The sequence below is a fragment of the Cannabis sativa genome, chromosome X (genome assembly GCF_029168945.1).
Source record: "Cannabis sativa cultivar Pink pepper isolate KNU-18-1 chromosome X, ASM2916894v1, whole genome shotgun sequence".
NCBI lineage: Eukaryota > Viridiplantae > Streptophyta > Magnoliopsida > Rosales > Cannabaceae > Cannabis > Cannabis sativa.
The window spans coordinates 68,045,852-68,070,630 of record NC_083610.1 but is presented as its reverse complement, the minus strand read 5'-3'; the positions used below and the strand labels follow the sequence as shown (position 1 = coordinate 68,070,630).

The following is a 24,779-nucleotide window of genomic DNA, read 5'->3' as shown; positions in this document are numbered from 1 at the left end:
CGTTGAGAGATGATACGGCTTATAATTTTGTAAACAAAATTACATAGGGCAATCAGTCTGAATCGGTCCACCGTCTTCGGATTGTCTCCTTTAGGAATCAAACATAGAAAGGCGTGGTTCACATTTCCACTCAATTCACCCGTTCTAAAGAACTCTTGCACAAATTTCGTCACATCAGTTCTCACAATCTCCCAGCAACGTCGGAAAAAGCATCCCAAGAACCCATCCGGTCCCGGCGCCTTTAAAGGGTGCATTTGGAAAACTTGTATCTTTATCTCCTCCTCAGAAGGGATTTCCGATAGCATCTCATTCTCCTGTGCAGAAATTGACGAAGTTATCAAACCTTCTAGATCACAGGGAACATTTACTCCACCAGCCGTATAAAGTTTCTTAAAAAAACCCGTTCAGAATAGCTCCTTTAGCTGTCTCACTCTCCTTCTGCCTACCATTTTCATCCAGCAAAACAAGAATCTGGTTTCTTCTTTTTCTCACCACCGTGGCCGCATGAAAGAAAGACGTGTTTCGATCACCTTTGGCCAACCAAAGCTCCCTAGAGCGTTGTTTCCAAATGCTTTCTCGACGACGCAATATCTCCAAGATCTCATTCTCCACTCTTCTTTCCTCATCCAAACCATGATCATCAACTTCACAAGACTGAATAGCTAGAAGATTAGTCTCCAGAAGTTTCAGTTTTGTATCACATTCCCCAAAAACCTCCGTTTTCCACCTTTGTAACTCCCCTCTCGTGCACTGCAATTTTGATACCATCGTACGGTTACTAGACCCGATACCAGACCCCTTCGAAGCAGCATTGATGATATCGATACTTGATTTATCATTGAACCAGGCTTCGTAAAACCTGAAGGGGTAAGAGCCTTTAGAAAGTATTGGCGCCGTGTCCAACAACAGAGGACCATGATCAGAGGCCACCATAGGAAGATTTCGGACTCTACCCGTAGGATAAAGAGAAAGACACTCCGGATTGGATAGAACTCTCTCAAGCCTCTCCTTTACCAATCCCCCAGCTTCCCGTTTATTCCGCCAAGTGAACTTACAACCAGTAAACCCAATGTCCACTCCACCCACATTAAACAAGAAGTCATTCATAATTCGACCATCACGAGGGGCGAAATTCCTTCCCCCTGATTTATCCTCCTTCTTACGAATTATATTGAGATCACCGATTATAGCCCATGCCTAATCATCATCATTAACATATCTAGCCACATCTTCCCAGAACTCGCTCTTACGATCATCATACGGTGGGCCATATATAGCATACAAATTCCATTTTTCATTATTAGACTCATCAAAAACCAAACATTCGAAACCCGTTGGCCAAACCTTCACAGACTTGAAACCCGCAGAAGGATTCCAAAATAAACAGAAGCCCCCTGCAAGGCCATCCGAAGCAGTGAATTTGCCAAATTGAAAATTTAAATCTCTACCAATCTTTGCCATGAAAACACAGTCCACTTTAGTCTCCATTAGGAAAACACAATCCACCTTAAAGTTCCTCACCCAAGCCCCAAGAGCTTGGAAAGCCGCGGGTCTCCCCAGACCCTGGCAATTCCATGAAAGGGACCTCATGGGGAGTGGGGGGCTTGATAAGGGCCGCCTCCTCGCCCACTTGAAAATTTTTATCGAGTTTAATTTCACTAATCATGTTCCCCAAGGAAGAAATAGCATTAACATCATCAACAACAATAGGAGACGAAGAATTACCCATAATCGCTCCTTTACTTTTCTTTTTCTGTCTGTGGCTACTCGACTTCTTTTTTGAACTGGATTTCTTCCCCTGTTTCAATGAAGCAGGACTATCACAGCTACCCACCACGAATGCAGCTTTGTCGATATGACCATCTCCCAACAAGGGGCAACCGACTTCCTTCTCCTTCTCACCATCACCAATGATCACCGGTGTAACACTACCTCCCGCCTTTCTTTTCTTTCCACCTGTGATCTCCACTCCATGCTCCGAGGGAAACCATTTAGCCGGAGTCAAAGCTTTGGTGCCAGGGGGGTTGAGACAGATGGGTTTTGTAATATAATGGGCTCAGGATGGTGGTGGGGGGTTCGGGATTTACAAAGTTCATGTTGGGGTACATCTATCATTTGGGCTGCAGTTGGGCCCACATTGGGCATAAGGCTCATTATGATATTAGCATCATTTCGATTTTTACCCAGATTTACCATAGGGTGAGATGGGCATGAGCAAGGGGTTCTTCGTAGGGCTTTGTTAACAATGTTGATACAGGGGTTTTGTACAGCTGTCTCATTCAAATTTTTGTGGGTCCCCCCAAAATTCCCCTGACAATTCTTGGTAGTGGCCGCCACACTACTCGTACCACCCGTACCAAGAGTGTTTTCCAACGATTGCATGGCCACGTCAATTGTATGACTACCCTGAATATTCTTCTCTCCCTGAATATTCACCGCCTCCACTTCACCAGGATGGCCTCTGTTTGCCAACGCCGCCGGTTTGGTACCAAAATTATCATGAAGAGCAGGGCGCCGCGTATCAAAACAATCCCTTATCGGAACGGAAGCCTTCAACCATGGTCCATAGAGAGGAACAGCTTTCCCCATAGGAGGGTAGGCAAAAGCTTTTGGCCGAGAGCAGTTCTGTTCGTTGTGGTCGAGAAACCCACAATTGAAGCAAATCACCGGTACCTTGCAATACTTGAACCGAATCCATTCTCGACGATTCCGATTAATGCTGAGATAGAAACCTGCAGGTATTTGAGCATTCGTCCGAATATCCACCCTTAGCTTTAGGAAGCCCCTCCGAGAGATGACTCTGTTATCAGCACCATCATGCTCTATGAACTCTCCCACCTTGGCCCCTATGACAGCAGAGTTTTGAGCCACTAGATAGGGAGTTGGTAGCCCATGGATTTGAACCCACACCGAGGCTTTACACATATTCACATTCTGCCAGCTTCCATCCTCCGACCAATCTCTAATATTGAGGAGTTGATTAGAGATTAACCATGGCCTTCTTTTTAGAATCTCCTTCTTATCATCTTCATAGTCGAAAAAGAAACCCCACAGTCCTTTCTCAAGGGTCTTTATCTTCCAGGCTCCTCTCAGAAAGCCCCACACCCCCGTAAGGATCTGCTTGATTTTGTTTTCGGACATACTCCGAGTCCCCAGCAGATTGACCACAATCCCTATTTTCACTATTTCAGCATTTAACTCAAAATCAGCTTCCAATTCCAAAGTTGCTTCTTCCAAGAACTGTAGCCGAAGATTTTCCACCTCCTCCGATGTAGTAGACATAACTTCATTCTCACCAGCCATTGAACTTTCGAAAGAAAACAAAGGAAACGAGAGAGAAGATACACAGCGTATCAGTTGGTATTACCACATCTCACACAGAGAAAATTCCATCTCACAGTACATGTTACTGATATTTATTTTTACTTAAATAAGGTATAAAGCGTCCCACATTGGGAAAACTTTCCCAGTTGTGCATATAAAAGGACGCTAAAGCTATAGTTTAATTAAAAAATAAACAGAAGAAGAAGGAGAAGTTGCTATCTGTTGAATCTTTGAAAGTGAGAGAGAAGAAGAGAGAAAGGAATTCTGTTATTGCTTGGAAAGAGGTACTACAAGAAAAATAGGTGTCAATGAGGACAAATTTCGTCAGTAAAAAATATTTTATTTGTTAGTAATGGCTATCAATGGCAACTTGTCGTCAATAAAAAATCATTGGTGATAATTCATCGCTAAAAGTAAGTATCAATGCATTTAAACTCGTCAATAAAATAAGTATGAATAAGGACAATATTGATAATGTGCATGTATATATCTTTATATATTAAAAGTGACTATCTAACAGTTTTTTTTGGTTTAACAGAATATTCTAAGAATATAAAAATATTCTATTAAATTTAACAGAGATGTTAGCATTATTTTTATCTAAATATATTAATATTAGTGTTTTAAAAATTAATATTACTTTTAATCGTATAACTCTAACACGAAATACAAGCTAAGCCAAATCTAATTTCTAAATATGAATTTATCATCCCCTAAGACTCCATATGCAATAAAAGCTCTAGAAATCCCTAGAGTATTTTCAATCGATTGAAATCAACCTTCTATTTGGCTGATCCAGCACTAGAAGGAGAGGGGACTATCGGACAAGGTACCACTGAGTTGTTGGCGTCAGCAGGTGGCGACGGTGCGAAGTTGGTGCAAGCATTATCGCCTCGGAGGGCTCTGGCAGATTCGTCGTAGGCTCTGGCGGCTTCTTCAGGTGTGTCGTAAGTCCCAAGCCATAGCCTGACTCGTTGCGAGGAGTCCTTGATTTCGGCCACCCATCGCCCCGATGGTCTCTGGCGGACCCCGACGAATCTCCGGACGGCTGGTCGGCGTGGTTGAGCCGAATCGATTGACATCTCTAGAAATTTTTGTTTTTGTTCGAGTCTAGGAAAAAAAAATGATTACTCTCAATGTGTATGGTCAAGGTGTGTTTTGCCATGATTATTTTTTTTTTTGTCAAAAACTAATGACAGTTATATGATTGGTTTCTGTTTGTTTGTGCAGGAATGAACGATATTTGCTCGCCAATGGTAATATTTCTTGATGATGAAGCAGACGCATTTTAGTGTTTTGAACGAGCTATGCGAAGGCTGGCATTGCTTTAGATCACACTTTCGTTATTGAAGCTTTTTCTGTATGCATTTTAGGTAAAAATTTAGACTTTTTTCGTTCTTTGTTTCAATATCAGAGGAAAATTTTTAAGTGCATCTCAAGTTGCATTGGTGTACATTTTTGAATCTTAATCGATTATTTAAAATGAATTTATATTAAAAAAATTCACTAAATAATGACTATAGATATTGAAATGTATAATTTAACAAAAATAAATTTAGAGTACTACCTAGGTGTTTTACAAAAATTAAATACTAAAGCAAAAAATGTATAATTTCTCAAAAAATGTATAATTTCTCAAAAATGAATTTACATATTGAAATACAATTATCTTGATAATATCTGAGAGACTATCTTATTATAAAACTCTAATAAGTTGAACTCTTAGAACATGAGGAGAGTTGCTATGGGTAAATTTTTACACTTAACACTTATAATCATAAAAAAAAAAAAAAAAAAAAAAGGTTACTGTAAAACTAATTTTATTGTTATGAGTATTGTTTAAATTGTTGCCTATGTGTGTGTGCAAAATTTATAATACTAAATTTTTTTTTCTATAATTTAGTTGGAAGATTTGGTTTGTTATAAATATTGTAACTTCTAATGGTTATGTTTCTTTTTCCCTTACCTAGATTGTTCTGCATGATGAGATTGAAATTGACGAGGACGATCCAGCTAAATTCTTGATATGGAAGCTGATAAAAGTAATCAGTAAAAGTTGTTTTTGATGGATACGGGTATGTTTCTTATTCAATTGGAAAGGCACAATCTCCAATAGAATGTCTTTTTTTTTTTTTTTTTTTTTTTGAGAAAATCACCAATAGAAATTCAAATTCAAACATTTGAATATGTGCTTGGAATGCACATAATCACATATTTAGCTATTTTTTATTCTTCTGCAATACAATGCAACTATTGGAACTTGAGAGTCAAATAAAGGAGAAAATCATTATCTTAAAGTCTTTAGAGGATCTAGATTTTGTATGCAAATGGTAAGCACAATTCGAATTGTTATAGATTTGACTACTAGATTGAATATTTCAGAGTAGTCAAAACCAATTTGCTGATGAAATCCCTTAGCAACAAGCCTTGCTTTGAATCTGTCAACTGAGCCATCACCATTATGCTTCACTCTAAGAACCCATTTGCAGCCAATGGGTGTTCTATTAGGAGAGAGTTTGACCAAGACCCAAATTTTGTTTCTGATTAGAGCATGAAACTCATGATTCAAAGAAAGCCTTTGGTTTTCTAATTCATGCTTTGAGTCTTGTAGTCATTGGATGAATAGAGATGGCCTGACTAGTGGAAGTTACTCGTAGTTCTGTTGCAGCATGGGAAGTATGTGTAACAACTGCATCTAAAATAACAGCATTAGTAGTAATTGGGGCAACAGTGATATGAACATATGATGTTGCTGTGAGTTTTGGTAAATTGGTTTTGTACAAAACTGGAATATTGACTAGATTAGATGGAGAAGATGAACTACCACTTGAGTTGGAAGAATTATTTAACAAGGACTGTGACTCATGAGTAGTAGGTTCAGTTAGAGGAAATATGGGTACTTTAGGTTGAGACACATGCTGGAAGCACAGATGACAAAGGTGGCACGCCTGAAGAGAGGGAAGGAAGAATAATAGAGTCTTTATGATGAAGAGACTCAGCATAAGGAAAACTGAGTTCATGAAACACAATATCCCTAGAAATATATAGCCTTTTATCCTTAGACATGCATTTGAAACCCATACTATACCTAAGAAAAACACAAGGAATGGACCTATATTGAAGTTTGTTTCTGCTATAGGGTCTTAGATTAGGGTAGCATAAGCAACAAAAAACTTTTAAGGTAGTGTAATCTGGTGGTGTGAAACAATTTCTCAAGAGAAGAAATGTTTTGTATTGTTTTAGTAGGCATTCTATTGATGAGATACTTTGCATATATGTAGGCTTCATCCCAAAAGAACAAGAGTAGGGATGCTTTGGCTACCTGTCTCAACTATATGCCTATGTTTCCTTTCAACCACCTCATTTTATTCATGTGTGTGAGGACATGCTAATTTGTGGATAATACCACACTGTTCAAGTGCATTTGTAAAGGCTCTAAATTCTCCTCCCCAATCATATTGTAAAGTTTTGATTTTGAAACCTAATTGTTGCTCAATTTGAGTTTTGAACTTTATAAATGTAGGCAATGCTTCATCTGTGGTTCTTAGCATGCAAATCTAAGTGTACCTAGAATAGGCATCCACAAAACATATATAATATCTATAACCATTTGTAGAGTTAATGGGTGGAGTTCCTCATAGATCACAATGTAAAAGTTGTAATGGCTCATGAAACGTTGTTGTAGAAAAATAAAAAAAGGTAACTTGTGATGTTTACCAAGACAACACAACAAACTGAACAAAAATTTGAATTGATCTATTTTATTTGATACTGGTATATTATTGCAAGAACTCAGATTTAATTTTACAATTCTAGCAGTAGGGTGGCCAAGCTTATTGTGCCATGCACATAGAAAAATTAGAATTGGAAGAATACAACTGATGATTGAGACAGTAAGAATCAGAGAAACTGTTCAACTTGGAAGTGGTATTAGAAGAAGCCTTTACTCGTGTGATATATATAAGTGCTAGTGTTTATCATGTTTGGAAGAGCCAAAATGAAACTTTATGGAACTACAAATTGTCGATGGTCACAATTATAATTAGAGATATAAAAAGAAATCCATCTTCGTAATGAAAATACGATGATCCTAGTATATGCATGTTTCTCAATCTCACAGATACACCTATTACTTAGATAATAATTAAGGAACAAATAAGGTATTGATTCATCAGCAAAACCAGTCTTTTGTTTGAAGCTGCCATAAGGCAGGAAGCTGAAGAATAAAACGATGCTTGGACACATTTAACCTACCCCACACCTCGAATTTCCATGAAATAGAGATACTAGCAGGACCAAAAAAATTATACCCTGAGATAATGCAATATTATTAATTGAGACAAATTGATTTAAATCTATTTTATTTTTAAATACTTTTTCTCTGTAAGTCCACCAGTCTGTTTCCAAAAGGTAAACATTATGAATCCACACCCATAAATTGAAAAATAAATAGTGACATAAGCAGCCAAAATTTTAAGTTTATAATTGACATAAACTCAATGTTTATTTCACTAAAACAAATATGAGTATTGTCGCCCCTAAAACCATTCAAAGTCGCCCTATCATTATTAGAGGCAACAAGTTACTCCTAAAAAGTCGTCTCTAAAAATTTACTCCTAAAAGTACTATTAGGAGTGACAAAAAAGTCGTCTGTCGCCCCTAAAAGTAATACACAAATTTCTCAAGTTTACTTTTAGGGACGACAATATCGCTCCTAATATTCCTAAAAGTCGACCCTAAAAAGACGTGTGATAAATTAATTTTTAACTTTTAGGGGTAACATAGTAGCCCTTAAAGATTTTTACATTAAAAAATAATTCTTTTATAATATTAAAAATATTGATATTTTTTTTTAGGAAAATATTGATATTTAATTTATAAAAAATAGTTATAATAATAAAAAATCTCATTAGCACGTATACATAGACTATACATAATTACACAAATAAACATATATTCCTATACATACTCACACACATAAATATAGATACATATACATTTACATACTCACACATATATACTCCAATAAAAAATATACATATACATATATACCTACTCATACACATATAAATATATAACATTGTTAAAAATAACATACCCAAAATAAGTACAGATTATTACATATGTGTGAGTAAATAACATACCACTAAATACATATATCAAATTCTAACATAAAAGATTATTATCTACTTTCTATTTAAATAGCTTTCTTATATAAATTAAGGTGTTGTTTGGTAACAATTTTTTAATCAGTTTTCTGTTTTTAAAATTGAAAAAGTGAAAATATTTTTTAAAAACATGTTCTGTAAAACTGTTTTTACTTTTCAATTTTTTAATTGAGAATCAAAATTTTAAAAACAAAAAAAAAATCACTTTTAATATTTTTTTAAACAGTTTTTTTTTTCTTAATCAATATCTTGGACTTCGATCAGACCCGAACCCAAATCCCCCCACGACCCTGGCGCTGAACCCGACTTCTGACTTGAACCTAAATCCGACCTCGGACCTAGACCCGACGTAAATAAAATCAAAAAATAAAAATAAAAATGAACTTTACAGAACACACTTTTATTTTCTGTTTTTAAAATTGAAAAACAAAAGTAGTTACAGAACGCATTTTTGTTTTTCAAAAGCAAAATTTTTAAAAACAAAAATTTTACTTTCATTTTGTGATTAAAAAATTAGAAAACAAAAGTGTTACCAAACGGCACCTAATTTTACCTTTTCAGTGACAAATGAAAACAGGTTAATCAAATTATTTTGTAAAAATAAAAAACGAATAAAATTAATATATGACACTACTACAAAACAACATTTTAGAGGTTGTTTTTTTTAACTCTTTTTATAAAAAAAGAAACAAAAAGGTGTAAAAATACCCGCCTAATAAAAATTTACATTTAGAGACAGTTATTTTTTAAAAACCATAGCTATAACATTGATTAAAATCATTTTGAGGCGGTTTTTAATTTGAGAAAAATAACACATTATGACGTCGATTATTTGATAATAACCGACAACATAGATTGAAGTAATACTTTATTGACACGTGCTCCCTATGGCATCGGTTATTTTCAAATAATTGACGCCATGGGGTTACATGACAAAACCCTTTCAGCTTCGTCCCACTGTCTTCTTTTTCTTTTTCACCACGAAACCCAACCAACCCACCATCACAGAACCCAAACCCCACGAAGAAATCCTCCCCAACCACCTTTAAAAAATCTCCTATCTCCACTATTTCACTACTAGAAAAACGGGTTTTAGTGACACACATTGAGTAACTCTAAAACTATATAGTGACACTTCAACGCGCGTCACTAATGAGGGTGATTGGAAAGACAGTTTTTAGTAACACTTCACACGTGTCACTGAACCCTTTTACATTCATTTTTTGCGCATCACTATAGGCGTATAGAGTCAAATTTTGTCAGACTGAAAAGGTAACAGCCACACACATGTGTCACTATATCTTTTTTTTTGTCTTTTTTTTTTTAATAATTTTGGAAATATAGTGACACACAAAAAGTGCCACTATATTAAATATTTTTCTACAGAAAGTAATAAATGATTATTTTAATTCAAATTGTATATATTATAAATAATAATTTATATTAATTATATACAAATATAATTAAATATAGCAATAATAATTTTAATTAAATAAACAATATTTTGTATTAATTATTTTGCCAAAATCACCACAGTTTACAAATGAGCAATTTTTTTACCAATACTAATCTTTTTTCATACAAAGAATCCAAATGTACAGTATGAACCCAACCAATATAACACTTGATATCAACACTTCAAACCCAGAAAATAAGAAATAAAATTAAAGTTACAACTCAAACCCAATTACAAAATACATTTCTAAAAAATATTGCTCATTTTCGTCCACCTGCATACACACACACAGAAACATACAACAGAAAATGACTACTAATTTAAATTAACAAAACTCTTCACATTCAAATCAATATAAAATTAAATAAAATATCAAAATGACAACAATTTCTTTTACTTGTTCATACACAATCATGAAATCGGCACCTGAGAAAGAAAAACCATTAGATCTAAGACTAAAAGTTGGAGTGGGAGATGAGCAAGAGAGAGAGAGGCAGATCAGGAGAGAGAAATATTAGAGAAATGAAAGGTTTCACATGGACTGCTGGGCGCTCGAGGAGGATCGACGACGACGACAATAGTCTGGCAGAGCTGCAATCGGCGACGGGTCGGTGGAGCTGCAATTGACGACGCATTGGTGGAGCTGCAATTGACGATGAGGGGTGGAGTTGGAGCCCAGAACTTAGACAATAGGGCGAAGAGAGAGCGGTGGGGTTCACGGGGTTTCTTTGGGCATGGACGACAAAAAAATTTTTGGTGAAGTCTGCCATCGGGGTGGGTAGATCGCAGAGAGAGAGAGAGAGAGAGAGAGAGAGAGAGAGAGAGAGAGAGAGAGAGAGAGAGAGAGAGAGAGAGAGAGAGAGAGAGAGAGAGAGAGAGAGAGAGAGAGAGAGAGAGAGAGAGAGAGAGAGAGAGAGAGAGGAGGGTTAGGTTTGGCTTGGGGCTTTAGGGTTTCATACTATCCATTTTATATCTCATTTATTTATTTAGTTAAATAAATAAATTAAAGTTATTTTTAAAAAAATAAATAAAATTAAAGAAATTAATAAATTAAATAACTAATCATCTGCATTTTTTATTAACATATAGTGACGTGCAAGGCATGACTGGGTACACAATTCCCAACACGCCTAGCACGTCACTATATCTTAATATTAAATTTATTTAATAATAATTAAATATATTATTATGATATAGTGACACGCCAGGCATGTCGGGACACACTTTTTGATGTCCCTCCTAGCATGACTCTATAGGTCAGCAATATTTTTTTTTTTTTAAAAAAAAAAAAAAAACTCATTAGTCACCCTTCATAGTTTTAGTGACACACATTACATGAGACTAACACTAAAAATTTAGAGTCTCATTATGCGTGTCACTAAAAATCACTCCTAACTCTTTAGCGACACGCACTTTTGTGCGAGTCACTAAAATGCCAAATTGTAGTAGTGTTTTTATACCATTTTACCCTATTTTTTAAATCTTCTATTTTTGATACCTAAATCTATACACCGAAAAAGTTACAATTTTTTCCTTTTTTTTTACTGTAAACCAAAGCCAAGAACAATGTGTGTTATAACTCTGGCCACCGATTTTAGTGGAGAGAACGTTGAATCTCATCATCTATTAAAGTATAAATATGATTTCTATTCATTTTAGTAATATAAATTGCTTTATTTTTATTTTTGTAAATTTTTTAGGGGGTTTTTTAATAATACAATAATACAATTAGTCAATTGCAATAATGCAAATATCATAAAAAAGTAGTGAGAGAGAGAGAGAGAGAGTACATGATTGAGATTGAGTGGAGGCCGACGTTGGGTGAATGCTAGAGTTGAGTGGTGCAGACGGATGGTGTGGATGCCGATTTGGGAGATAGTTTTTTTTTCTTTGTATTTTTAGAGAGAATGAAATGGAGAAAAAAATAAGAATATGAAAATGAAAAAATTTCTAAAAATAAAAACAAACCTTGTTCTCGAGTCGTTAATGGTCGTTCTCTCCTCTTCCTCTTCTTCTTGTTCGTGGTCTCGGAGTTGGGGTCGTTAATGGCTGCTCCCTCATCTTCCTCTTCATCTTGTTCGTGGTCATGGGGTCAGGGTTGTTAATGGAGGTTTTTTAGATAAAAAAAATGGGAAAGGAAAGAGAATGGGTCGAGGAAGAAGGGGATCTAGATTTTAAATGCAAAACTATTAGGAGCGACCATTAGGGGCGATAAAGTCGCCCCTAATAATTTGACTGTGTTAGGTGGGAGGGTATTAGGGGTGACTTAATACTTTGACTGTGTTAGGTGATAGGGTATTAGGGGCGACTTTTGTCGCCCCTGATAGTGTAAGCAGGAAAATTTCACCCTTGGGCAGTGGATAGTTTTAAATTTATTAGGGGCAATTTTTGCAACTTTTGTCGCCCCTACTAGTAACTTGTCGCGTCTAATACTTTTGGGACGACAAATGTCGCCCATAATGTTGTATCGATTAAAAAATTAATTATGTTTCTTGGAGGCGACACTCTTTTGTCACCCCTAATATCTCAAATTGATGTAGTGTTTTTAGGAGCACAAGTACTCAATGTTTATAAAATTATAATTTTTTTATAATTTCGTCAGTACAGACTATGTTATTGTCTTAAACAGGGCACATATAAGGCTCAAATTCTAGATTATTAGGTCTAGATAGAAATATGTAGAATCAGTTACTTCTAAATGTTCTTTTAAGAAATGCAAAACGGAGTCTTTATTGATAAAATTTGAGGAAAATTACAGTTTTACAAATGTTAGGTACTTATGTCGCTAAAATAATCATTGAGTTTATACTGCTTACAAACTTAAAATTTTGAGTACTTATGTTGCTATTTAACCTAAATAAAACTATAAAATTAAGTTAGATAGATTTAAACTAATTATAATAGTTACTTAGAAAGTAGGGAATAAGGAAATTGAACTATAAAATTAATTTAATATGGAGAAGAAAATGTCTTCAATCTTTATATGTATATTAATATTTATTTGTACAACAAAAAATAAAAATTATCGAATATTACAAGTAGTTTTGAAGTGATACATATTTGACTATTCATGAGTGTAGAGGTTTAGGAGGGAAACCCTTGTTTTCAGCAAACACCTAAAGATACATTCAAGATTATTATCCAACTCTTGGATAGTGGACTCTAAAGACTCCAACTCCTTCAACACTTGTTTCACTTGTACAATTTTGATGTCTTTATTATTGGCCTTGAGAATCATCAATGTTGCATCAATTTTTTCTAATTGAGTGGCATATATATATCCTTCACATGCCACTTTTCTAGATCGAAACAACTTCAAAGCTAAAGACCTTGATGATAATGATCTTGTCTTTGGTGGAGAAATGAAAGCCAGTAGTGATCGAAACACTTCACAAGTAGCTTCCTCAACTAAAGAAAATAAATCATGACAATTATTTTTATAATAAGCCTTTGTCATCATAACATTCTTCAAACACTTGGTGATCATTTTGGCCAGCAATTTTTTCTTGGATAACATGTACAAATTAACTTCATTTTCCAACCCAGATGAATCAAAGCCTCTCTTTCTTCTCAAAGATGATTGGAGATCTTGAAGGGTTTGTTTTATCATAGATAAAATATCCCTTGTGGTGGAACATGAATCCAATAGCCCAAGAGATCCATCTAGTACTTGTTCAAGGGTTTTCTTGGTCTTTAGGGCTTGTATGGTTTGTAGCTGAAACTGAAGTAAAAAATTAAAGCTCTCATGCAAATCCTTAAGATCACTTAATCTATTGCATAATGAAGATGATGTTGTTGTTGTTGCCTCTGATGATGTTGTCAATCTGGATAACTGTTCCTCAACAATACTTTCAGTCTTTGAGATTTTGATTAATGATGAGGCTGCCATTATTGTTTTTGTTTTTCTTCTCCCTTTTTTTGTGTGGAATATATAACTTGATAAAAATTAATGTTAAGGTCTTGTTGAGATCATTGTTATATAACAATATATATGGTTTACAATTAAAGACAACCTAGCTTCATACGAAGTTGCTCTTGTCTGTCATCATGTGGTGATGAAGAAACATTAATTACTTTATTGTTGTCTCCTCTTGGTTGGAGCTATTTAATTAGAGTCCTTAATTATAAACATGGTAGGCTGTCACTGTACATAAAGGTTCCTTTTGTGCCCAATAATTATTTTGATTATCCTAATTAATGATCAGCATATAAATCTTCAAGATATTGTTAATGTAGATTAATCATATGAATAAATATATATTATTGGAAATGATTCACTGATATATCCCTATTTATTTTAGTCTTCGAAATAATTATTAGTTAAATTTTCTCTCATGGTTATGTACGTTATTAAGACATTCTGTAAAATTTTAAAAAAACTGAAAAAATTTAGCACACCAAGAATAAGATTCAAACAGTATGTTGTATATGCGTGACTATTTTATTTTATATGTGTGTAAAATAGATCGTTTGAACACTGCTTTCTATATTCTAAACTATTCTGAATTTTTTCAAATTTTATAAGATATCTTACATAAGTATAACATACACGAATATGAAAAAAAAAAATGGACTAAAAATTTCTTCTAAATGCTAAAATAGGTAGAGGGTGCATCAAGGAAATGTATTGTCACTACAAAAAAAGACCACTTTTATTAACAACTTTTTAGTCAGAACAAAAAAAAAATGTGAGCATCAAAAAAAGAAAACCTTTGGGTGAGGTGGATACATAGTGTCTACCTGAAGAAAAACAAATTTGGTGGGACTATAACGCCTCAACTATAAGTAGTTGGTATTGGAAACAGATTGTGAGAATCAAGGAAAAAATAAATACTTCCCTCAATTCCAGCTGCTTATGGATCGGGTTTATAGTATCCAAAAATGCTACAAAGTTCTGCCAGAAGATCAAATTAAAGTGAGATGGAGCCGAGAGGTGTGGAGCAGATATAATGTGCCAAAACACAGCTTTATAACTTGGCTGGCAATCCAGAATCTTCTCCAAACAAGAGACAAGTTAGTGAACTATAAGATTTGCTCCGAAGATACTTGTCTTCTTTGTGGTGATAGCCCGGAGCAAGTGGATCATATTTTTTTTAATGTGAGTTCAACAAGAAATGTCTTGATAAACTCAAGGACTGGCTGCAATGGAGGACAGGTACGTGCTCAATGAAGAAGCTGCTAAGGTGGATCTCGAGATGTAAAATATCAAAATTCAAGAAAAAAGTCTTTTCAGCCATGCTTGTGGGTTTGATTTACCAAGTCTGCAGCAATAGAAATGATTGCTTTTGAAATTACAAAATGCAAACAATTGATAGGTGTGTTCAAGAACTGAAATTCATTATTAAAAATAAAATTGTAAGTGTTAGAAAAGGGAAAATTGCTCAAATAGATATGGAATAGTTTGAGTCTTTGTAATTAACAATAGGAGATTGGTTTTTTTTTGTGGGGGGGAAAAGGCTGCTGTAGTAGTTTGTTTTTTGGAGCTGATAACTTTGTGTAATTGGTTATTGTAATTGGTTTGGTGGAATATAATTTATCCTGGTTCATAAAAAAAATGTGACTAAATGTAACTTTTAGTCACAACAAAAAAATTACTTGTGATTAAACATAGTATTTAGATACAAGTTGTCACTAATTTAGTTTTAGTCACAACAAATATTGTGACTAAAAACATATTTAGTCACAATAAATTGTGATTTTTGTGACTAATATTTTTAGTCATAGACTTTCTAGTCATAACGTAAGAATGACAGTTTATAAAGTCCCAAGTTTTGTTGTAACTAAAATTAAAATTTCACGAAATATTATATATATATAACCCCTACAAGTGGGCTCACTACAATTAACGATCAATATATACTTAATGATAGGAAAATTAATATTCGATCAATATATACTTAATGATAGGAAAATTAAAATATTAATTAATTATTATGTATAGTAACACCCATATGTACGTTCGTGCATTCTTTTAATAATTTTAATTATCATTAATTATTAGTTAATTAATTAATTCATTGGGTGATGAACATTATGTTTCCAATTTCTAAATTCTAAGCTACACTGACCAGGCTGCTAGGAAGGATCTACTAGCTTTTTTTGAAGGATCTACTAGCTTAATTAAGTAGGTTCGTGTATCTTTGGCTTTAATTTTGTATGATCTCTCCCTACGTAAACACGCTCTTATATAATTGGGTTATATTATTTATAAGTTAAAAAAATATAATATTGAAGATTAAAATTGTAATCCATTACATTTTATTAGATAGGATAATATAGGAATTCTACAATGTATTCTTTGAAAAGGATGTACCGATACATTCTTATCTGTTTTGGCATAAGGAAAAAAATTATAGTCTGAATTTTTTTTATGATTTTATACGTTGTAATTATTTAAGACATCTTGCAAAATTTTGAGAAATTTAAAAAAATTTAACATGCTAAAAATATGGTTCAAAGAGTCTGTTGCACGAGTAACTTTTTTATTTTATATGAGTGTAAAATAGACGGTTCGAATATTGATTTCTACATTGTAAATTATTTTCGAATTTTTCAAAATTTTGTAGGATGTCATAAAATACTATAACGTACACGACTATTAAAAAAATTAAACTAAAAAAATTTTCTAAATGCCGAAGTAGATAGAGGTTGCATCACTACACCCATTCTAGTGGGGTGTATTGTAAAAATACCTGATAATATATATTGTGTGAGTAAGGGTCCGTTTAGCACAGCTTTTGAAAAAGCTAAAAGCTACTTTTTAAAAAAACTGTGATAAAAATGTGTTTAGTAAGGAGTTAAAAAATAGTTTTTTGAAAATTTTTTGAAGAAGCTAAAGCTAAAAGCTAAGGCTGCTCCAATCCAACTTTTAAAAAAAACAATTTTGATTAAAAAACTATAATTCATTTTTTTACTAAAACTATATTCACTTATTTGTTGTATATTATATATTAAAAAAATAAAAATATTTAAAATAAACTAATTATAATAAAATAAATAATTATTAAATCTATTATTTTTTTAAAAAAATAATTTATATTTTATTTTAATATTAACCAACAACATCAATTTTTCTTAGTTTCTAATTTTTTTTATATTTGATAAAATATACTATAAAAATACTATAAATTATTTTTATCATCAAATGCATATAAATTTATATTTACAAAAAAAGTTAAAAATATATAGAAAATAAAATATTATATAATATAAGTCTTTACATATTTGTGATTATAACAAAGTAGATTATAACATTATCATTATCATTATCATTATAATAGTTCTTAACAACTCACAGTACTTTGAAATTTATAATTTACTAAACACTCAACTCAGCTTTTTTCTACAGTTCTGCTGCAGCTATTTTTTCTCACAGCACAGCTACAGTTACTTTTTTTCACAGTACAGTGTCAAACTGGTCTTAAGTTATATATATGAGATATAGTGTAATAATCACACATATTGTAACCACAGTCGGCCCAAATATTTTAGGGGACATGAGCAAAAGTTTAAAATTTGGCCCTTTTATTAAAAAAAAAAAAGGGCTATTTACATAAATATGGGAAAATATACTATAGTTTACATATATATGGCAAGAAAACTTAATGCCACTAAATATGGCATTCAAAACAAAAAAGTTAACAAATATGGGAAATGACATGTCTAATACTATAAAAAATATTAAAAATCAAATCAGATTTTTTCTCCTTTAAATTTAAAAACTAACCAAAAACAGAAAAGCTAAAAACACTCTCCACTTTTTTTCTCTCTCTACAATTTCACGATAGCTTCTCTCTCTCACTGTTAATTCTTCTCTCTCCCATAGCGATTCAACCTGTGATCAAAATCGCAGTCAAATTTTCTTGGATCGAAATCTGCAAGCATCAATTAATATTTTCTCCACACCGATCAATCAGTTCTCCAGCAAACAATCTGCACAAATCAAATCTGACAACAACAATCAAACTCATCTCCAATGTTCATCATCGGCAGCAACAATTGAAGAATACTCAAGAGAAATTCACATCATCCTATCTACACATATTACAAGGTTAGATAAATAATAATAAATGATCATCTTTTCATGATATATTCAATGATTATATATATATGCATTATGCAAAAATTTAAAACAACTCATTTTTATCATAACATGTTTCATTATCATCTTCCTATAAAGAAACAAAATGTATATATAAATTAATGTAAAACTATAATTTTTAATATATATATATATAAGTACTATATAATATCACATAAAAAACAATAAATTTGCAAATAAACTTAAATTGAATACTGAAATAAATCAAATACGAAACCAGTTTAATAAACTACACTATTAGACAATATACTTTATACAACAACTGAAGATAACTTTAAAAAAAAAAACAAAATATGAAAATTAAAAAAAAAAAAAAAAAAAACCAGTTACCATAACTAAAATAATAACACTACAACAAACGAAACTAGTTTTTTTTTTATAAAGATGCATACGAAACTGGTCTTTTTTTTTTAATGATATGTTGTAATTTATTCAGGAATGGAAACAATCATGTGTGTTATTCAATATGGAGGATATTGGACAGATGACAATAACTACCAAGACTACACAATGACTGGACTGCTAATACCAACAAAATGTTCTCTGAAAGAATTAGTTGAATTGGTAAAGAATGAGATCAACTGCAACACACCAATTGAAATGAACTACCAGCTAAGCCGCGGTTCATTACCAATGAAGATCATAAGTGACAACTCACTATTGTTTTACATTGAACTAAGAAAGAAGCAGCTTGGAGTGAGCGACTCTCCACTTTGCATCACAAGAATTGAACAGCATGCAATGCAACTAAATCCACAACAATTCACTGACACTGGAACAGTAACACAAAACACCGATGTTCAACAACTGGTTTTACAAATTACAAACCAGCCATCATTTCAAGACATAGAATATGAAGATGAGGCATCCGAAACAAATAACCAGTTCCTATCAATGTCAAACATATTTCAGGTAGCTGACAATGTTGCTGATTTTATAATTGAGAAAACAGAAGAACAGAAGAAGAAAAGGAATGAAGAAGAGAAGGAGATTATAACAGATCATAGGGTTTTCAAAATTGAAGAAGGACAAATTTACAAAGATAAAAAGATGCTGAAATGTGCACTATGCTTTTATGCTATATTGCACAACTTTCAATTTAAAACAAAGAGATCGGAACCAAGGGAGTACCTGGTTACATGTATTGATGATAACTGTAACTGGTTACTTAGAGCATCAAAATTCAAGAATACAACAACATTCAAAGTGAGGAAGTATGTCCAGGATCACAAATGCTCATTGGATGTAATCATGGGAGACCACAGACAAGCAAATAGCAATATCATTGGAGAAATAGTAAAAAAAAAATTCCTAGATATCAAAAGAATACATAGACCAAAAGACATTGTAATGGACACACTATATGATTATGGGGTGTCAATGGGATATCAAAAGGCATGGAGAGCAAGAGAAAAAGCATTAGAATTGGCAAGAGGGAGACAAGATGACTCTTATCAACAGCTACCAATGTACTTACACATGCTGAAAGTATCAAATCCAGGAACAATCACACACTTGGAAACAGATACAAAAAATCGTTTCAAATACTTGTTTCTAGCATTCGCAAATTCAATAAGAGGCTGGAAACATTGTAGACCAGTCATTGTCACAGATGGAACCTTCTTAAAAACATCATTTGGCGGGACTTTATTTTCAGCTTCTACAATGGATGCAAACAACAACATTTTCATATTGGCATTCAGAATAGGGGACTCAGAAAATGATGACTCTTGGGATTGGTTTTTCAATAAGATAAGAGAAACATTTGGTGATAGAGAAGGTACAATATCAAAAACTGGTTTTATGTTTATTTTTATATATACATAATATATATTTTTTGAATGGTAACAAGTTACAATAAAATTCAAATTCAATAAAAAAAATCATCATTAATCACTTTTAATCCTGTTGAAGAAACCAGTTACTGACATAATACAAATATATATATGTCATACATAACTAAAACCAGTTTTAACATGCAGGATTAACAATAATATCAGACAGACATAAAAGTATTGAAAAAGCAGTGAAGAATGTTTACCCGGACCACTTTCATGGAGCTTGCATATTCCACTTGCTTAACAACATCAAATCAAACTTTGGTGGACATGGAGATGAGCTCACTATAAACTTTGTGAAAGCTGCCAAAACATACAGGGTCAGCTCATTTGAGCATTACATGTCAGAAATAGACAAAATTGACATTCGCATAAGACCTTACTTGGAAAATATAGGACATCATATTTGGACTAGAAGCCACTGCCCAACAAGGAGGTACACTATGATGACTTCAAACATAGCAGAGTCAATCAATTCTGCAATCACAGCTGCAAGATCAGTGCCTATTACATTAATGATTGAATGTCTAAGAAGTTTAGTTCAAAAATGGGTGTGGAAGAATGGAAATGAAGCTAATGGAATATTCACAGAAGTATCTGTTGAAGCTGAAACAGTACTTAGAGATAATCTTGTTAAGGGAATGAAGTACCAGAGAACTCATCTTTGAAGATTGCCATCTCATTACGAATGGATGCTTGAGAATCTTTAATAAATGATAAATTTCTGCAAATATTCTCAAACTTCTCCTCAAAATCCTACAAAAGACACAAAAAATATTAAAAAAGATAATATGAAATGTTAGCAAAACAATTTGTAAAAAAATGTTTGAAAACTGGTTTCTTACCTTCTCATCATCCACACTCTTAGGAAGATACACGGGTTGAAACTTAAAATTCTTCAAAAGACGATTACGTCTCTCAGCATCAGTAAGACGAAAATCATCTACAATGACCTGTTAAAAACCAGTTTCTATACTATAAAAAAAGCCAAATAAAAAAATCTAATAGTAAAACCAGGTACAAAGACTATTATACCTCAGGGTTATTGAAAACTTTTTCGAGTAAAGTCACAAAACCAGGAACATCGAAACTTTGCCAATTAAGTATTCGGCGAAACTCAGAACCTTTCCTCACGCAATATTCAGGGGACAAGCTAGGAATAATCTCATAAAGCCAAACATGAAAGGGAACAACAAATCCAGGAAGTTTGTACTTCTTGAACTTCTTACCCTTTGCTTCAAGTTCATCAAATATAGAATTACCATCCTTAATAGCAATTGTCAAATAGTAGAATGTCCTCTCCCAAAGTATTTTTCCAAATGCAAAACCATTTAGAACATCTAGATAATCATCACCATTAACAAGCCCAAAAAGAAAATTATCTACCTTTTTGTCATGTGTAAATCCAAACAAGTAGCAAGAGAGTAAATACACAACACCCATCTTAACTACATCATCATCATCAATGAGAAATTCTTGATCAAGAAAAACATCTCTCACATCCCTTCTTGTGACTTTGTCAGTAATGCCAAAGTTAGGAAACATCCTAGATTTAAACTTTAACATCTTCTTTTTGCTAAGAGGTTTCAAGTCGTATTGACCACTACAATTAAAACCAGTTATAGCGGAAAACTCCTCTACTCCAAATCTAACGGCTTTAGAACCTATCTTATACCAACACTCCTGATCATCCCTCTCCGTGTTAAGTTGCCTTAATAACATACGATGCACTAATTCTTTTTGAAAAACAAGTGTATGCATATCAAACAAAAACCCAAATGGCGTCTTTCGAAAGATTTTTTCTTGCTCACGTGAAAATCTTAACTTCATTTCAAGGAGGACACTTGTATCGTTGAAATCTTGAGCAACACCTCCGAATCTCTTTTTGGGTTTAATTTTAAAATAAAACACCTGAGATATAAATTCAAGAAACAAATAGAAAAACAATTTAAAATATCAAATAACAAAAATAAACAAACAAATACAAAAACAAAAAAAAAGTTTCACAAAAATCAAAACAACTTTGATGTACATAAAACCAGTTTAATAATTAAATATATAACCTACAAATAAATATATAAGGGATAAAAACCAGTTTCACAACAATAAAACTAAATTATAACAAAATATACAATTGACAAAAAGAAACCAGTTTCCTGTTATAATTACCGTAGGGGCAGCAGGAATAGATGAAACACTCGGTTCCGTCGGGCGCTTTCTTCTTGTCACAGACTTCAACAGGGTTTTCTTTTTATCTTTACTTATAAAATCAACAATATGCTCATCATCTATGGAATCAGACAACTTTTCCTAAAAAATAACAAAAAAATAATGTAAATAATAATGAAACATTTTCAAATTAAAAAGAAAAGAAAAAAAAACATATCTTAATACAATAATACAAACACATACCATGTAAAATGTATAAACATACCATATTTTTCTTTGCTTTACCCTTTTTTGATATACCACTAATATTACGAGAAGATTTTCTTTTACCGCCAACGGCGAACCGGTTTCGGCAACTTGTTCCATCTGTTAAAAAACATAAATACAAAGTGAAAACGAAATAAAATAGAAAGGATGATAACAAACACAAATAAATACAATTTAATAATTAAAGTCTAAAACTGGTTTATGAGCTCTTCCATAGCTACCAAAATTTAATAAATAAAACCGGTTTATAACAAGTACAATAAAGACATTCTTTTTCTAGAAAAGATAAAATAAAGAGTATGAAAAATAGTAATGGTTGAGTAAAATAGTAAAATGTCAAAAGCAAGACCATGAACAGAGAATATGGTGGGCAATGGTTGAGTAGTGTGACTCGACATGTGAGGATCTATGCATCTTATATAGACCCTGTTACATGCGAATTCGATCAAACCCAGATGGATAAGCTCACCTTTATTCTTGATCCCACCAATGAGTTTGTGTGGAACTCTAATACTTGTAATAAAGTCTACTCTTACTTCCATGAGCTTGTTGATCACTATGAGGTAAATAAATCTTTATATTTATATGTTAAAAAAAATTATTGAGTTAATATCATCAATACTAACAAATTAATCATTAGGATGCACCATTAATTGAGTACACTCTTCGCTTGATTGGTTCAAACATGGGGAGATTAAGTACAATATGAATATATATACACACAACCATAAATCTCACACCCAAGCAACTTGTGATCAATCTAAATGTTAAATCAAACCAACTTGTATCTTTACTAGGGGTAGTAAAACTAAACCACTTGTGAAGACTGTAATTCTCTCGTGCTCCGAATTTCAAGTAACTAGTGTTTGTGTCTACAAGATTTCTTAGCATTAGTAGACAACCAAGATTAAGTTCCTAAAAACAATGAGAAAATTAAAGCAACTACATTTTGGCATGGTACATCAAGCAATATGCAAAAGATATTAGAATATTTCTAATTAAGGAAATAAAATAATATTATTGATTCTGATAAATGAATATTTTATATTCATTGAATCTGGACAGAATCAATTACGTAATATTCTATATATGGTCAGATTTCTATATTCATTACCTGATTTGATTTCCTGAATTAATTGTCATAATATTCTGACAATTAATGTGGCATAGATACTGATGGAGTATCTCACCTATAAATATAGGGTCTCGGTCCCCGAGCTCCTCACTCATTCTGTTCATAACAGCAAATTCCATCTAAAGAGAGTTGAGAGAGCGAGGAAGCCCGATTACCCATGGTAGTCAATTTCCTTTGCAGATCAAAGCTTATGTGGGTTTGAAGCTCAAGATTCAATGGCTGGAGGTATTTCGATCCTTATTCATAGTGTATATATGTTTGATTAATTCCGCACTTAATACTTAAACATATACATTTCAGTTTATACATATAAATGTCTAACAGTTGGTATCAGAGCGGTTTTTATCTCTGCCTTGATTTTAGTTTGAGTTTCATATATATATATACTCGTATATACAGTGTTTATATATATATATTTAATTCAGTGTTGATATATATATTTATTTTCGTTTGTGTATATATTTATATATTCATATTCATTGAATCTCAATTATATATATACATATATATTTTCATACATATATACTTGTTTATTCATTCAGTTCATATATATATATTCATATACATATATATATATTTTCTTCATTACGTATATATGTTGTATATATATATATTTATATATCTAAATGCTATATACAAATATATACATATATACATTTCATGTTTATATATATACATACAGTATTTTTATTTTTCTGTATATATATGTATATATATTTATATATATATTGTATATGTATTAATACATTCATATATTAATATAGATTGTTCTAAGCATGAAAATCCACTTTGAAAAAACAAAGAAATCTCAAAATTATTTTTCAGAAAATTTTGGTGATTTTTAAAGTCTTTGTTTTATGTATTTTCGATGCATAAAATCTATATGAATGTCTTAATTTTTGCATTTAGATTCATTTGGAATTGATTTCATGATTTTTGGAAGTTTAAGGAAATTTTATCATGTCGTTTATGGCAGTGTATTTTTCAAAAAAAAAAAAAAAAGGGAAAAAATTTCGATTTTTTTTATATATTTTTTATTTATTTGGAAATATAAATTATTCTCCTATTGTTAATTTAGTCAATAAATTACATTCATTAATTTCCATTTTTAATTTAATACATATATTTAGAATTAATATGTTATTTAGTATAAACTGAAAATGGAAATTTGTTTTAATATGGTAATTAATTACATGATTTATTTAGCCATGTAATAATAGTGCAATTTGTATAATTGTGCATTTAATTATTTATTACCAAATTTATGTAATTTATTGTTTAAATTAATAAAATTTGAAAAATCTGCCATTAAGTATAGTCT

At 32.3% G+C, this 24,779-nt stretch overlaps 1 protein-coding gene across 1 annotated transcript; it reads right to left on the bottom strand.

The window, feature by feature from the left end:
* Positions 1-12,796: 12,796 nt before the first annotated feature.
* On the bottom strand, positions 12,797-14,181 carry LOC115723945 (uncharacterized). Its single transcript, XM_030653408.2, has one exon. The coding sequence runs from the start codon at positions 13,835-13,837 to the stop codon at positions 13,013-13,015; it is 825 nt and encodes a 274-aa protein (XP_030509268.1). The 5' UTR covers positions 13,838-14,181; the 3' UTR covers positions 12,797-13,012.
* Between the last annotated feature and the right edge of the window lie 10,598 nt (positions 14,182-24,779).

Coding starts and splice junctions, on each gene's coding strand:
- LOC115723945 (XM_030653408.2), bottom strand. CDS start 13,837: ATGGCAGCCTCATCATTAATCAAAATCTCAAAGACTGAAAGTATTGTT.